The following is a 16,582-nucleotide window of genomic DNA, read 5'->3' on the forward strand; positions in this document are numbered from 1 at the left end:
CTGTGACAAAGTCACTTTGCTCAGAGCACACAAGGAAGCTAGTCTACACTGTGCCCCAGTGTTGTGATCTTTTGATATTATATAAAGAGCACTGTTTGGTATACAGAATAATTGTACTTAGGGTTACCTCAAATTGGCAAATCAATCATACATTTCTGCTGCCTTTAAAATGATTTGGACCACAATTCCTATAATTTAAACATTGGCCATATTGTTTGAGGGCTTATGAGTTTGTAGCTTAAACATCTCACTATTCCTGTTCTAGACAAAATATTGTCAATGTTAGTAGACTCTTATTTTAGAAATGCCTTGCTAAAAACAAAGTTGTTGGTGATGATGACTTTTAAATACACCAGAAACCTCTATAGGAGCTGATAGGGTGCTAGACAATAAAAGATAGGAAAATTATAGAGTATCAAATGAACATGGAGAAACCACAAATTTTAAACAATATATTCTGTAGGAGGTAGCCAGTGTAATACTAGCTTTTGAAAATCTGGGATGTGATGGCAGTGCTGGTGAAAACTATTAGAAAAACAAAAGACAGTAGAAAGCAATATTGTGGGAAAAAGTCATCTTTGATAATGCAAGAACAAAATTTTGTTCTCATTTATTGCTAATGAAATTACGATTACAAATGCTATATCTAGCTAGCATCAGTCCACTTGTACTATAGTAAATCACTCATCATTTCACAATGTTGCACTCCAGTGTAACTTGTTATTTTATTTTTTATGTATGACATTTAATTGGCATATTGCTACCTCTTCTAATTGGGGGTAAAAATATACAATATTCAGTGACCAGGAAAAATTGAAACTCACATGTAGCTTCAGACTTCATCTCTCATAATTTAGCTCCTTCCACTAAACTGTATTCATTGTCCTGAAGGACTGTTATGTGGAGCAGTGGCAGGAAGGGGAGGGCAAGCTGTTCCACAGAGGGGAAGTTACAACCCAGAAGACCTGTTCCCTGCCATCCTCTCTTTTGATTTCTCACAGGAAGAGAATCTTGGTTTAAGTAGAATAAATATAAAGTTACTACCTGCCTCAAACAGTCTCAGAGCTAATAAGGACCCGAATCATAAAGGGCTACATAGGTTATAACTAGGACCTTGAGCTGGATCTGGAAGGATATTGGAAACTGTGTAAGGCTATTGTAAAAATGGCGTTGTTCTAATGTACTGGCCAGCAGTGGCATTCTGGACCAATTGAAGCTACCAGATTGCCTTTCAAGGACATACAATGTAAAGTGAAGTATGCACTCCAAATACAAGGTGACAAGGACATGAGTTATTGTTGCCATACCTCCTGATGCAGAAAGGGCCACAGTTGGCCCTCAGATTCAGGTGGGCAAATACCATTTTGGCCACATTTTCCACCTGCAGTACTAGCAGGACCTGCAAGACTAAAATAGCCCTCAGACTGCAGACTATTCTTTCAGGGTCAGTGCAATCCCACCCAGAGCTAAAGTTGGAGGGATTCTAGAACCTGAAGATTTCTGAACAAACAGTTGTTCCATCTTGTTTCTTTTCATATGGCTTATCTTATTATTCAGTTTCTGAACAAGGGAGGAAGGACAGAATGGGCTATACCCAGTGGTGGGATTCTGGGGGTTCTAGGGGGTTCGGCCGAACCCTTTGTTAAATTGCTGGCTCGCCCCGCCCCTTGCCCCGCCCCTCCGCACTACTATTTATTCCCAATAAATGGGGCCAGCGAGCCAGCAATTTAACAAACGGTTCGGTGTTTTTTTGTAATTTATTGGCCCCGCAGCACACCGAACCGTTTGTTAAATTGCTGGCTCGCCCGCCCCTCGCCGCCTCCCACCTGCGCGGCGCCAGCCTACCGTAGCCAGGGGTAGGCAATTGTGGCTCTTTTACAACCTGTGAACTTCAACTTCCAGAATTCCTGAGACAGCTTGGCTGTCTCAGGAATTCTAGGAGTTGAAGTCCACAGGTTGTAAAAGAGCCACAATTGCCCACCCCTTCCCTAGCCTGAGTTCCGCTGCCTGGGATCCACGTGGGCTGCCACGTGGTTCCCCACCGGCTCTGGACGCAAGAGAGCAGGATGGAGAAAGCAGCTTCCACGCCTTCATTCACCCTCACTCTCTGCTCTGTTGGATCGCCGGCCGTTCATTTACCCCGCCCACTCCCAATCTATTGCTGCCTCCGGAGTCCCAGCTGATGGCTACAGGAAAAAAAACTTCAAATTCTTGCCGCGGGGCTTCAAAAGGCCGCCCTATAGCCAGTGGTGCAGCCGAATCGTTTGTTAAATTGCTGGCTTGCCCCGCCCCTCCGCACCACTATTTATTGCCAATAAATAGTGGTGGGCGAGGGGCGGGCGAGCCAGCAATTTAACAAACGGTTCGGTGTTTTTTTTGTAATTTTATTGGCCCACGGAGCTTCAGCATAGGCTAATTAGCCCCTTGATTCTATCGGCCTCCCGGCTCTCAGCTGATACGTCTCAGCTGTTTTGCTCAGGGCTCTGCTGCTTCCTTGCAAAGAGTCCTGGAGCAATTTTTTTTTCCCTTAGTTATGCTGAAACACGAAACTGAAACTGCTTTGCTGTTGCTGCAACGTTGGAAAATTAGGCAGGCAGAATTCTTTTCTTTTTCCTCACCAAAAAAGGTAGGTGCAAACAATGGGAAATTTAGGGAAAGATTTTAAAACACAAAAGAAAAAAAGCTCTATTTAACTAGGGAATTGTAATAATTGAGATACTATTAATTGTATATTTCTGAAAGCAGAAATGGTTAAGTTGTGGTTTGGAGGAATATATGGGGGAAATTATTTGGTTTATTATTATTGGTAAATATAATTAATTGATTTGTAAGAAATTGGATTGCATGGAAATAATTGGAATATTCATGTTCATATTGATTAATATACAAAAAAGGTAGTTATATAACTAATTGATTTATATTAAAATGTTGAATTTATATTAAACAACTAATATTACATAATTAACCAATGTGAGGATGGATATAAAAATAGATGACAATGGGAAGGGGTATAATATAGAATAGAAGGGAAAAATTGAATTTGATTAAGATTAGAGATGAGGATGAAAGGTAATATTGGTTTTTTACAAAAATAGACGAGGAATAAATATGGCAAAAAGGAAATATAGAAATTGTAAATTTAATTGAAATGACTAAACACTGTTTAAATTTGTGAACCGGCCAAATACTCTGTTCAAAGAAAATACATTGTATGTTTGTATGTGTGTTTCTAATTATTGCTATTTATTCATATTTGTTCTCTTTTATTCTTTAAAGTTTAACAATTCATTCTTTATCTTAATATCTTTATATTTGTTTGGGGTTGGCTTTCTTCCCTTTCATCTTTTTTATTGTACAGCAATCTTTCTCCTCAAACCTACCACCTCTCTCTTTTCTTTCCTTCTTACTTTCTCTTCCTCCCCCTCTTCTTCTCCTCCCTACTTCCTCTTCCTTTCTCCTTCTTCTCCTCTCTTCCTCCCTCTCTTACCCTCCCTCCTACTCTAATTTCCCTTCCCTTCCTTCATCCCTCTCTATTGCTGTATCCTTTTGTGCATATGGACTACTCAGAGGGCTGAAAAAGTTATTTATGACTGGTCCTCGCACTTTTGACCAGTCCTCGAACTTACGACTGTCCTCACATTTTACGTTTTTGCCCTATCTTGTCACCATGGTGAAGAGAAGCAGTTGTGAAATGAGTGACATGGTTGTTAAGAATGCTACAATGGGCATAAATGATGACCAGTCATAAGTGCGAAGACCGGTCAAAAGTGCGAGGACCTGTCAGAAATCACTTTTTTCAGCCCTCTGGGTAGTCCTTTTGTGCATATGGACTACTCAGAGAGCTGAAAAAGTTATTTTTGACTGGTCCTCGCACTTTTGACCAGTCCTCGAACTTAAGACTGTCCTCACATTTTACGTTTTTGCCCTATCTTGTCACCATGGTGAAGAGAAGCAGTTGTGAAATGAGTGACATGGTTGTTAAGAAAGCTGCACGGGCATGAATGTGAGGATGGTCATAAGTGTGAGGACCGGTCAAAAGTGCGAGGCCCAGTCAGAAATGACTTTTTTCAGCCCTCTGAGTAGTCCCTATGCACATAGCCACGCCCACCCGGTCACATGACAAGCTAGCCACGCCTATACAGTCACGTGACCAGCTAGCCACGCCCACCCAGTCACTTGATTGCCAAGCCACACCCCCAACTAAGCCACGCCCACAGAACCTGTTGTTAAAAAAATTGAATCCCACCATTGGCTATACCACCATCATCATCCAAAAATTCTACCCTGTTGACTTTGTCCTGCCTGCTGACGTTTGTCTATGAGCTATCCACAGCTAACAAGAACTTTCCCTTTCCTACTCTTGTGTGGATTACAGGTAGTCCTTGATTTAACAACAGTTCATCTAGTGACTGTTCAAAGTTACAACAGCACTGAAAAAAGTGACTTGTGACCACTTATGACTGTGGCAGCATCCCATGATCATGTGGTCAAAATTCAAACGTTTGGCAACTGACTCATATTTATGATGTCCCGGAATCCCACGATCATCTTTGGAAACCTTCTGACAAGCAAAGTCAATAGAGAAGCCAGATTCACTTAACAACCATCTTACTAACTTAACCACTGCAGTGATGCATTTAACAAATGTGGCAAGAAAAGTTGTAACACTCACTGAACAAATGTTTTCTTAGCAACATAAATTTGGAGCTCAATTGTGGTTGTAAATCAAGGACTACCTGTATTATATCTGTCTGTCTATCTTATCTTCTTATCTATCTTATCTATCTTCTTATCTTCATTTGTACCCCTTCTTATTGGTATTATTATTGTTGTTGTTGTTGTGTTGTTTTGTATGTACACTGAGAGCTTCTGCACAGGAGACAAATTCCTTGTGTTTCTAAACACACTTGGCTAAACAAATCATTCTATTCACTCTGCTGTGTTTCGCTCCATTCTATTCATCTAAAGATGCCATATAAATTTAAAAGTATTTTTGGGATTGAAATAAAATTATTTGGATTTATTTGAAATGGGACTCCTCTGAAATGGTTAATTATTAAAATATTTTTTGTGTATTTTTAAAATAGTATTTTATGGGTCCTGACCTTGTTACCTTTTTAGCTTCCCTGATCATCTTTCTACCACTCTGCTATTTAATTTTAAAGTGGGAACATTTTTAGTACTGTGTTTATATAAAACATTTTATTATTTTTGATACCCTTAAATAATGAGCAGCTGTTTTGTAATTTGTTAGTTAATCCTAATAAAAGTATTAAACAGCTGCTACTTCATTCTAATGTTATATTCCAGGGTAAGTAGTTTACTCTTTTAATCTCTAAATCTCTAGTCTAATCTAGCCATCCATTTAGCTACTTTGGTTTAAAGGAAAATATATAACATTAATGTTGCAATTTATTACAGTTTAAAATCAAATGTCAGATACATCTCTGAAAATTAATAGCCTTTTTAGCCTATCAAATATTCATGCTATTCTAAAGAATGGTTTCTGTGGGCAATAACTATGGCCTTTGTTAGTATAAACAATATTAAACATTACTCTTCTTAATTTATATTATAGCTTTTATTTTTATCTTGTATTACTATAGGCCTTTCTGCAAAAGGCACCAAGACAATGTAATAATGACGTTACAGAGGTAATTTTCTGTGGTGCATATAGGAAATGTGGCTTTCACACTTTCTGTAACAGAGTCTTGCAAGTAGCCAGTTCATTTGCTCGTATGAGCCATTTCACATGGCCAGATTTCTCTGGTACTTGTGAAAGCCATCTTGGGAGTCCTCCAGCTCTTCCCAGCAAGGAAAGGGAGAGTGGCATCTCAGCTACAATGGAAAAGGATAGCCTTGGCAATTTATGGTAGGGGGAAAAATCAGGAGGGTTCTCCTAGCAGCCTTTTCAACAACAACAACAACAACAACAACAACAACGGATAAACTGCAGCTCACAAAAGCTTGTTTTTAGTAAACGTTACTTGGAAAAAGTACCACTGGCTTCCTCCTGATTTCTGAATTATATCAGAGGGTCTTGTAGTATTTGTGTTCAGATGTTTAGGCAGCCATCCATGTTTTCTCCACTGGGCCATCAGAGAGAGTAAGTCCCCTTCTGCCCCATTTTTAAATGCATTTTTTATAGTTTTGGAAGATTTGTCTTCTCTAAAACATTGTTATAAGTTTGTCTGTGTTTGTATGTCTGATACTCTTTTGACTATGTAAATAACATAATTCATTTGACTACATAAATCATATAATTCGTTTCCGTATACTGGAAAGGACCAAAGCAAGCTGTATCTGTTACAATTCTGATTAGCCTGCCATGTCTTCCCACAGAATACTCTATTCCTGGGTTTTTCTTTCATTTTTCTTCCTAACAGCCGGTATGTTGTGGCTATTAAATAGACAAGCGTCAATTGACTCTGATTTGGGGAACAAAGAAGCTAATGCTTTTTTTTTTAAAAAATAAACACTGTATATCATACACTTCTGGAAATCTCAGGGTGTCCATAAATGTATAAAAACATAATGCTTTCAGATAGATGAGGGATAAAGTAAAGATTTGCTGTTTAAAGAAAAATACTGAAAGATCATATTAGTCATAAAATATTACAATGTATCTAAAACAACTTCTTGAATTGGGTTATAGGATGAAAATCATTCTTTTCAAAGAATAGTTAAACATTCAGTGACTGCTTAGTATTACTTTTCATGCTTAAATTTTAAAACCAAATAATACATTTTAAGACACTGCATTGTAAAAACTAATGTTTACCAAACAAAATTTTTCCCACAGTTGATCAAGTTATGATGCATGATAGTGTGCATACACAATAAAATACATTTCTATAGGATAGTACATAAAGCACACCCAAATATTAGCATTCTTTTCCTACCACAGAAATGTATAAGAGTGAACAATTTATTACTTTTAACTTCACTGCAGGATCAAATGCCTTCAAGAAATAATATGTAGCCTAGAGTAAGATTGTCACATTTGTGTTCCTTTGTGTATTGAAGAATTAACAAGTCACTGATTCTGATCTGGGATCTACATTTTACTGCAAAAATGACCCCATATTTTCAGGTTGATATTGGGTCCAATATGACAAAATACTCTTTTATACTAAGAATTTCTGATTATAGTCCAAAGTTACATGGCATAGACACATGATTAGCATCTCAGAACAGTCACTGCAGCCCTCAAGATTTGCTGTTCTATAGGTATGTTGTAATAGAATAGCGCTACTTATAATTATGTGGTATTTCTTTTCTGTGTTGATCAGTAACATGCATTAGCATTTGTTCTCTCCCTTTACAATTTAGTTGTAATATTCAAGGACATTGATCTGTCAATACATTCATGCCTTGACTTTTTTTTTTTCATTTATTGTGTGCTTACTTTTCACGCATAGGTGCCTTGACCCAAGCCATTCGCAATTTTGCAAAAAGCCTTGAAGGTTGGCTTTCCAATGCCATGAACAATATTCCCCAGAGAATGATTCAAACCAAGGTAAGCTAAAGAGTTACCCTTGCTTTCAAAATCATTTGCAACAAAAAAGGTGTTACAAATACTAATAATTCAACATTACCTCCTCTATTTCATTTATAAAAAGACACTACAAAAGAACCCTTTTAAAAAACGGCGTAGAATCTGCTTTTGGTTTTATATTGCCAATCTATACTGTTCTTTAAATTTTGCTGTAGAACGTTCATTTACTGATATCTAAATCACCAGTTCTCAGTCTGTGATCCATGTGAGGCCTCACCCAGGTGGTTCATGGGAAATAAATAATGTAATAATATAATTTTTCCACTAAATATAGTGTCATATATGTAATATATTTGTGAACTGGCATAATAAACATTAGAAATACAGTAATACCTCCAGTTAGCAGACTGCTTTGAGAAAGGAGATTTTTAAAACTGTTCATTATACCTGAATCTATCTAATTAACATAATTTGTATAATTTGCCATAGATTTTTCAGATGGATTTGCCAAATGAGATTTTTCCATTATTTGAGGGAGAAATTCAAGCTGAGATTTTTGTCTTTTACATGTGAATATCTATGGAGATTCTCACTCATCCAGGTCATGGTGGCCCCCAAGGTGCTTTTTCAAAAGGTAACTGGACTTTGTTTTTTTCTTGAAGACATTTCGCTTCTCATCTAAGATGCTTCTTCAGTTCTAATTCAGAAGTGAAAAAGCTTCTTGGATGAGAAGCAAAATATCTTCAAGGGAAACAAAAGTTCAGTTGCTCTTTGAAAAAGCACCTTTGGGACTTGCATGTGAATGGAAAGTTTTACAGTAGTTGCTCTTGTAATATAATCTCTAATCAACCAAAGACTATGTGAAAAAGGGTATTTTAAATTATGTGCTCAAGTGGTGATCTAACTGGTAAAAGCTTTTGATGTTGCTGTAGTAGTCTTTGAGAAGAGATTTGCCTCTCTAGCAAATATTTACTGAAGGATTCTAGATGGCATAAGTGCCATATTCTTTAGATTCTTTATATTTCACAGCAAACTGGCACAAGTGTGTACCACAATATTCTAAGATGGTGCTTCCTTTGTACACTTTTTGTACGATATTGTTTTTATTTACCTTGCATTATTAACATTACTGTTATCATGTGCACATATCTCCAAAAGTTATATTCTCATCAGATTTCTTTATAAGACAATATTGGCATATTTGGGTAATATTTCTCGATAAACATGATTTATTTGTAAAAGTTGCTAACCAGCACCAGCTTTATAAGAGAATAGGAGTATCAGGTCTTTTTCTTTATTTTTCGCAGGTTGCCGCTGTAAGTGCCTTTGCTCAGACTCTGCGAAGATACACATCTCTTAATCATCTGGCTCAGGCAGCCCGAGCTGTCTTGCAAAACACTTCTCAGATTAACCAGATGCTCAATGACCTCAACCGTGTTGATTTTGCCAATGTCCAGGTATGACATGACATGACATGGATGCTTTGTTTGTAATTCTTTGGTCCAGTCATTAAGGCACCAGGCTAGAAAGCGAGAGACTGGGACTTCTAGCCCCTCCTTAGGCATGAAAGCCAGCCAGGTAATTTTGGGCCAGTCATTACTCTCAGCCCCCACAGGGTTGTTGTTGTTGTGGAAGGAGATATGTTTGCTGCCTTGAGTTATTTATAAACAATAATAAAAGTGGGGTAAAAAAAAACTAATACAAATTTTAAAAAGCCCTCCTTGCATTTGAATTTCAGAGATGCCAGGGAAAGTTCAGTCTAGAGCAGGTGTGTCAAACTCAAGGCCAGGGGGCCGGATCTGGCCAACGGGATGCTTAGATCTGGACCACGGGGCTGCCCTGGAAACAGCGAAGGACAGGCCCGCAGTTCCTTTGCCAGTGAAAACAGAACTTGGGAGGGCTGTGTACGGCCCTCCCGAGCTCTGTTTTTGCTGGCAGAAGGTTGCAGGAGGCCATCGCAGCCGAAAATGGATCTTGGGAGCCCATTTTCACTAGCAGAGCACTTGGGCCACCACAGGCTCCCCCTGACATGAGTGATGTTGAGCTGGCCATACCCACCCCGCCACACTACCCTGGCCCCCCCAAGGTTAAACACAACCCTGATGTGGTCCTCAATGAAATCGAGTTTGATACCCCTGGTCTAGAGAAAATCTGCCACAATAATCTTTTGTTTTTGCAAGAAAAGATTCGTGAAAGATTTCTGTAGCTCATTCTCCCCCCACCCTCCCAAAAACCTACTCTGATTTTTACCTGTTGACTTGTAGACAATGAAGGGTGTTTCTTAACATCCATGCTAATATATCTGTGGCCGATATCTATCTATATCTGCCAAAGCTTTAGGAAAAAAAATGTTTAGCAGCCCATTTGAAATGATCCATTTTTTTAAATACAACCCATTCAGTAAAACATTCCAATGTTCAGCAGTTCCATTTCTCCTCTTCTCCTCCTCCTGCTATTCCACCTTTGAAACCTTTTTCAATCCTTTCCGAATCAACAGAATGTTGGAAAGACATTATGTGAAGGAGCTTGGAATTGGGTCTGCCAGCCAAATTACTCTATGAAAACTAAACAAATTTAGATTGAATTTAGTGTATAGAAAGAAGCAGCTGAAAAAAACATCAAAACTGAAAACGAATAAAATTGAGAGTAAGGATCTGTTGAGAAAACTATTTCAGAAGAAAAACCATCCTTGCATCACTATGGGATGGGTAGTTGAACTCAGAATGCTGTTCACTGCTTTGTTCTAAGACAGGAATGGGCAATTTTAAGACCTAAAAGTCACCATAGTTGCCCACCTCTGTTCTAAGCCTTCCTTCTCTTTTCAAGTCACATCACCTCCAGTGGAAGAGTTACAACCTATCCAGAGTTTCCCATTACACAGATGAATACAAGCATGCACAAGGGGAGAGCAATAACATGCAGAGTTATTTTATTATCCGGAAGAAAATTCAATGTCCTCTATCCCTTGATTTGTTCACTGAGTACTTATTCTTCCTTCTTTTTTTTTTTTTGGTTTTACTCATTGTTTTCCCTTCTAGGCACCTTTAACTTAAATTTAAATCGGGCACTTGAAGCTCCTCTGTTAAAACTTTTTTTGAATTGGTACAGGAGCAGGCTTCCTGGGTGTGCCAGTGTGATGACAACATGGTACAACGGTTAGAAACAGATTTCAAGATGACTCTTCAGCAGCAGAGCACTCTGGAGCAGTGGGCTGCCTGGCTTGATAATGTAATGATGCAAGCACTGAAACCATATGAAGGAAGACCTAGTTTTCCTAAAGCAGCACGCCAATTTCTGTTAAAGTGGTCTTTCTACAGGTCAGTGCCCTGATTAAAGAGGTTATATTTTGTCTCAGTCCAGTAGGGTAGCACAGTGCTTTGAGTTCAAAGGCCAAAAGGTGCTTTGAAATGCATAGAAATGGGCATGTAGCACCTGTTTGCCACTTCTTTAAACAATTCTTTTGTAAGAATCACGCAGCAGGTATGAGGTCCCGAGAAAAGACACAGCTGCTTTAAAGCATCACAGAAATACAATGTGCTTTTGAATGTATACCAACTGGATCATAGCTCTCAGCCATAAGTAATCATAGATGAGGCTGTACATCTTTGTTAATGTACCATATCGCTAATAAAAGTAATATTGGGTGGGGAGGGAAAGACGTGTCAATAAGCAGCAGTGGAGCTTGGATTTATGCATTCTTCCCTCCACTCCTTTCTTTTCTAATTAAGCCTTAGTGCGACTATATTTTCATCCTGTTCTTTGCTTAAAGTAACCCATTTCTATTGCCTCCAAAGTAAGAAGAAAGAAAGTAGGTGAAGACAACCCTAGAAGCCTGCTTCAGCCAGTTTCTAATATCCTAACTTCAGGGGCTACTGCCACCGGCAGAAAACATTGAAGCATATTTTGAGTTTACAAATATGATTTGTTACGTTTTCATTTTTAGTTGATGTTGCTTATAAGCCGAATTTGTATTTTAAAGGGAAAGGAGAGAAACAGATGTAGTCCATCAACCAATAATAAGAATGCTAGTTAAGTCCAGCTGTATATGATGAGCCATTTATATAATAATTATTAAAGTGCTGTCTAAATGTAATGCCTAATTAAGAGATAGGCAATCAAGAGGTCACATGGGGCCCTTCACCTAGGACAAGGGTAGGCAACTATGGCAACCATGTTGGCTCAAGAAGTCAACAGGTAGCAAAGTTGCCATAGTTGCTCTCCCCTAGATTCATGTAGACCTTAGTCACATTTAAAAGCCATTTAGGGAAATTAGTTTATACTTCTGGCAAGAGTTATCTGAATCTTGAGACAGAGAAAAGAGGGAATTTGAAAAGAAAAGAATGACCCTGCCCATAACTTGCCATAGCTTGGCCAGTCTTCAGCATGTAGTCTAACACCCCTTTCTTTCCTGACAAGAAAACTAACTTTACTTTTAAAAACCATTGTCCTCTCCTGGCTTAAATAATGTAATTGTTAGAATTATGTTGGATGTGTCAGAAATTTCTGGCATATTTATTGGATGATAATGTGTTTCATTTGTATTTTCATCTTGATATAGCTCAATGGTGATTCGAGATTTAACTCTGCGCAGTGCTGCTAGCTTTGGTTCTTTTCATCTGATCCGTCTGTTATATGATGAATATATGTTTTACTTAGTTGAACATCGGGTTGCTCAAGCCACAGGAGAGACACCTATTGCAGTCATGGGAGAGGTCAGTCTACACTTGGAATCCTTTACCAGATAATTTAACATCAAAAAGGAGTAATTATCTCATTTAGTTATACTTAATTAAGTAAATGTGTTTTCTAGGAGGTAAATGTGGATCAGTTATAATTAAATTCCTTTCATCTGAGATTTAGATATAATGGATGTCATCAAGTTTCAGCTAAGCTGAATCTATACAAAGCTCATATAGAAATTCATTTTCTTTTGTTTGTACATTCTGATTATATTTATTCACACTAAATACTGGATCGAGTATTTTGCTGTTACCTTTCAGATCCTGTGTAAATTTCTAAAATCTTATGCTCATTTCTGAAATCTGTGGTCCTTCTTTTTAAATTATAACCTTCCTGAATTGCCAAATATTCAAACTTTTCTCCTTGTTTTTTTTTAAATGGCAGTTTGACACTCAGAGTTAAAAAATTAATTAAACCTATTTTCTTGTATTCATAGAAATAAACAACAAATAGTAATATTTTCATCCTTAGTAAGATTTTTTTTTCTGTCACCCAATAGTTATTTTTTAATTGAAGATGATGATTAGGTTTTTTATTTTTGTTACATCACAAACTTGTTTCAAGAGAACTTGGGAAAAGGTGATGGTTCCTTTTTGAAGCACAAAGTAATAATATATCTTATATATGAAGCATCAACACATTTGACCATGTTTAATATTCCACAGCCATTAAGAATATGCAAATATTCTTTCTTCATATACTTCATTACTCTTCTTTCTAGGTCAAAATGAAGAGTGTACATTATGAAAATAAATTCAGAAGTAGGCAACACGCATTATTTACTTTTATTCACAATATTAGGCAATACATCTAGTTTTTTAAGTATTTTGTTCACTATTTAACAATTTGTCATTCCAAAATGAGGTATGTATTTAAGTTTAGAATAGAAGGCTTTGTGGTATGTGTTACAATAGTGCACAGAATAGTTTCATGAGACTAACAGTAGAAACTCAAATAATTAGGAAAAATGATTTAGAGATTACCAAAGATGAGCCAAAGTCATTGATTTCCAACTTCAGAATGGTCTGGTTCCATTCCTGTTAGTCTCGTTTTTAAACCAGAAGCTGGATACGCATTTCAGAAGAATCAAGCCTCTTTTCAGATCTGGATTGCTTCTGTAAACCAGTGGTTCACAACCTACTTTAAGCCAGTGGTTCCCAACCTGTGGCCTGTGGATCCCTTGGAGGCCATGATGTTGTCACATGGGGTCCAAAAAGGCTTGAAAAAAATGCTAGCATTTAAATCTTGAGTTAAGTCTTGGTGGTCCGTGTCCATAAAAGGTATTTAAAGAGGGGGCCTGAGGTGAAGAACAAGTTCTAAACCATTTTTAATTTGAAGGATTCGCTTCCAGAAATCCCTGAACCACCCTGGAAGGAATGGGACAATTCGCTATGGCCAACTCATCGCAGGGCAATTTATTTAATTATTTAAAATAAATAAATAAAAATATTTTATTTTTTGTTTTTCACATTTCATTTGGTCCCTATTTTTGCATCCTTTCTTTTATGATTCTATTCCATCATTTCATTAATATTAGTGTAACTCTTGTCCCGCAGCGTGTTGGCTGTGGCGAGTTGTCCCATGACGAGTTGGCTGTGGCTAGTTGGCCGTAGTGAGGTGGCCATGGCAAGTTGGATGCAGCAAATTGTCATAGACACCCCCTCCCCCCCCGAATGGCATAATCTGAAGGATGTTGTAATTGTTCCATTTGTGAATAAAAAATAGTCATATTTCTTGGGAAACATAGTTATGATTAGATTTCACAGAGGATTTAACTGATACAGAAAATGCTAGTATAATGTATTGTATTAAAAGTTGCTATTTTGATTTTCTTCCACAGTTTGGTGATTTAAATGCTGCATCTCCTGGAAACATGGACAAAGGTTAGCATACACATACTACAGATCTTCAACTTGATTAGGAAATTATAAATGTATTTCTTTACTATATTAGTAAGCCACTCCTTGTTTTCTTAACTTATTCACTTTTTTTTGTATTTCTACTTAATCTGAAAGCTTACTTTGAAGGCTGGGAGATCTTTTTAAAAGATCTAGTGAACTATAGTGATCACTACAGTTTAACTATGTTTTATTAAGTAAACTGCAATTGACAAGGGTCTCATATAACATACTAATCCACAATCTAGTCACATTATGATTTGTATGATGCGTGAATCCAACCAGTGGGATTCTGAGGAAGAGCATCTCATACAAAGGTTCTTTCACTCAATGAAACATAGTATCCATTTAATTTATTGACAGCATGAGCAAATTTCAACTGAATTTGGTATATTAGTGGTTGTCGTCACTTAGCAACACTAATTTGGACTGGAAACTCCATTGTTAGCAATGTGGTTTGAAGTGAAAAAAAGCCATGTAATCATACTGTCTATGGAGATTCTCAGTCATCCAGGTCATGGTTGTCCCAAAGGTGCTTTTTCAAAAGGCAAGTGGACTTTGTTTTTTCTTGACGTTTTGCTTCTGATTCAACTGAACTGAACTGAAGATGCTTCAAGGAAAAACAAAGTCCAGTTGCCCTTTGAAAAAGCACCTTTGGGACATGTGTTCATATTACTTAGTGATGGTGGTCCTGATCAGTGGTGAAATCCGGCCGGATTTATCCGGTTCACGCAAACCAGTAGCGCCAGCGGCAGGAGGCTCCACACACCCGCCGGGATGTCATTACATCCCGTTTTTTACCCTTTGCACATGCACAGAAGACTCTGCGCATGTGCAGAAAAGGTGCACATAGCGCACACACTGTCCCATTCCCGAACCAGTAGTGAAGGTAAGTGAATTTCATCGCTGATCCTGATTGCTGTCATTGAGCAAGGACTTCACATGAGCCCCTCTGATTCCCTGCTAGCTTTCCCATTAGCTTTGCTTGCGGGGAGCCAGCATGGAAGATTGAAAATTGCAATCTTGTGATTATGGGGATGCTGTGTTGACCATAAGTACAAGGTCCAATTGTAATCATCAGTCGTTCAGAGCCATTGTATGTTGAGACACTTACTGAATGGTCATTAAGTGAGGACCATTTTGAACTTGTGCACTGGTTCAAGTCCTAGTGATCCATTATGGAAATAAGGTAACAGTCTCCACTGAAGTAGTTACAAAACATGGTAAAAAATTGGGCTCATTAGGATTAATTTTTGCACAAGACGTGATTTCTGGTCACAGAAAGGAGATTGCTTCCTTTACGTACAGTCCCCATAGTAGAAATAAAGGTGGGAGCTTAAGATGCTGCCGGGGAATAAGCATTCATCTACAAATACAAGGACTGACTAATTAATAAGGAGAAAGCTGGAGAGTGCACATATGTAATTTACCTAGGATTGGATTTGGACACAGAGACTATCCAATTCAAGTAACTTGACACTTTGCTACGGTTGTTAAGTCTTTCTATCTCATTGTAACATGACTCTTTCAGATTGCAGGATTCATGGTGATTTTATTTGTGCAGATGAAGGCAGTGAAGTTGAAAGTGAAATAGATGAAGAGCTGGATGACTCTGGAGAGCCACAAGCCAAGCGAGAGAAGACTGAAATTAGCCAGGCCTTTCAGGTGGGCTGCCTGCAGCCGGTACTCGAGACTGGAGTACAGCAGAACCTTTTGAACCCTCTTCACAATGAGCACATTGTCACAGCTACTCAAACGATCAGACAGTGTAGTGCGACTGGAAATACATATACTGCGGTCTAACAAATATTTAAAGTTCTTTTTTCAGATTGTATTAGCCCTCTTGATGTTGGGCATATCATAGGGGACGGAAGGGATGCAAAAAAAAAAAAAAGATTTCTGAAAGTCGACTATTGTCAAATTTTATCTGTACTTTTGCTGGAGTTGTGAAATGGAATGGGTCTATGTATTTGGTCAGATTTGGGGGGGGGGGAAGGTAAATACAATCATTTTACACTGGCCGCTTAATATAAAAAATTTTCTTAGGTTCAAAAGTCAAGAAGCATTTTTGCGAAGATTAATGTTAATGTTTTTTGTCCTCTTTATAATTAAAAGTAATTTAATTTTTTCATAGTTTTTACAAAATATTTTAATGTTAACTGTTAGTCATGGTGATTTCGTATAAATAGGGTTTTTAATTAATTGCACTCTGAAATATCAAGAATTTTCCTCTTTGATTTACACTGGAGGCACGCTCGTTTGATAGCAGCTGCGTTAGAATTATTATTAAAAGGCAGCTTTTGTTGGAGAAAACTGGAAAATAACTATTTTGATACATTTCAGAGTGCTCAACAGATATATTGGAAGATTTATTATAATTCTAGAGAACATAGATTGTCTTCTTTCTCAGAGGAAGAGTGGTTCTCACTGTTTGCAGGATAAATGA

At 37.8% G+C, this 16,582-nt stretch overlaps 1 protein-coding gene across 1 annotated transcript in view; it reads left to right on the forward strand.

Annotated features, from left to right (window-relative positions):
• RFX3 (regulatory factor X3) overlaps window positions 1-15,939 on the forward strand; it is a 170,312-nt gene extending 154,373 nt beyond the window's left edge. The window contains exons 12-17 of the mRNA XM_070935568.1: window positions 7,422-7,519; window positions 8,806-8,955; window positions 10,607-10,815; window positions 12,057-12,210; window positions 14,079-14,121; window positions 15,701-15,939. Coding sequence (XP_070791669.1) covers window positions 7,422-7,519; window positions 8,806-8,955; window positions 10,607-10,815; window positions 12,057-12,210; window positions 14,079-14,121; window positions 15,701-15,939 — 893 coding nt within the window. The remainder of the gene's footprint in view (window positions 1-7,421; window positions 7,520-8,805; window positions 8,956-10,606; window positions 10,816-12,056; window positions 12,211-14,078; window positions 14,122-15,700) is intronic.
• Window positions 15,940-16,582: the final 643 nt, after the last annotated feature.

Source organism: Pituophis catenifer, unplaced genomic scaffold (genome assembly GCF_029215685.1).
Source record: "Pituophis catenifer annectens isolate HBS135680 unplaced genomic scaffold, rPitCat1.0.hap2 SCAF_2, whole genome shotgun sequence".
Classification (NCBI taxonomy): domain Eukaryota; kingdom Metazoa; phylum Chordata; class Lepidosauria; order Squamata; family Colubridae; genus Pituophis; species Pituophis catenifer.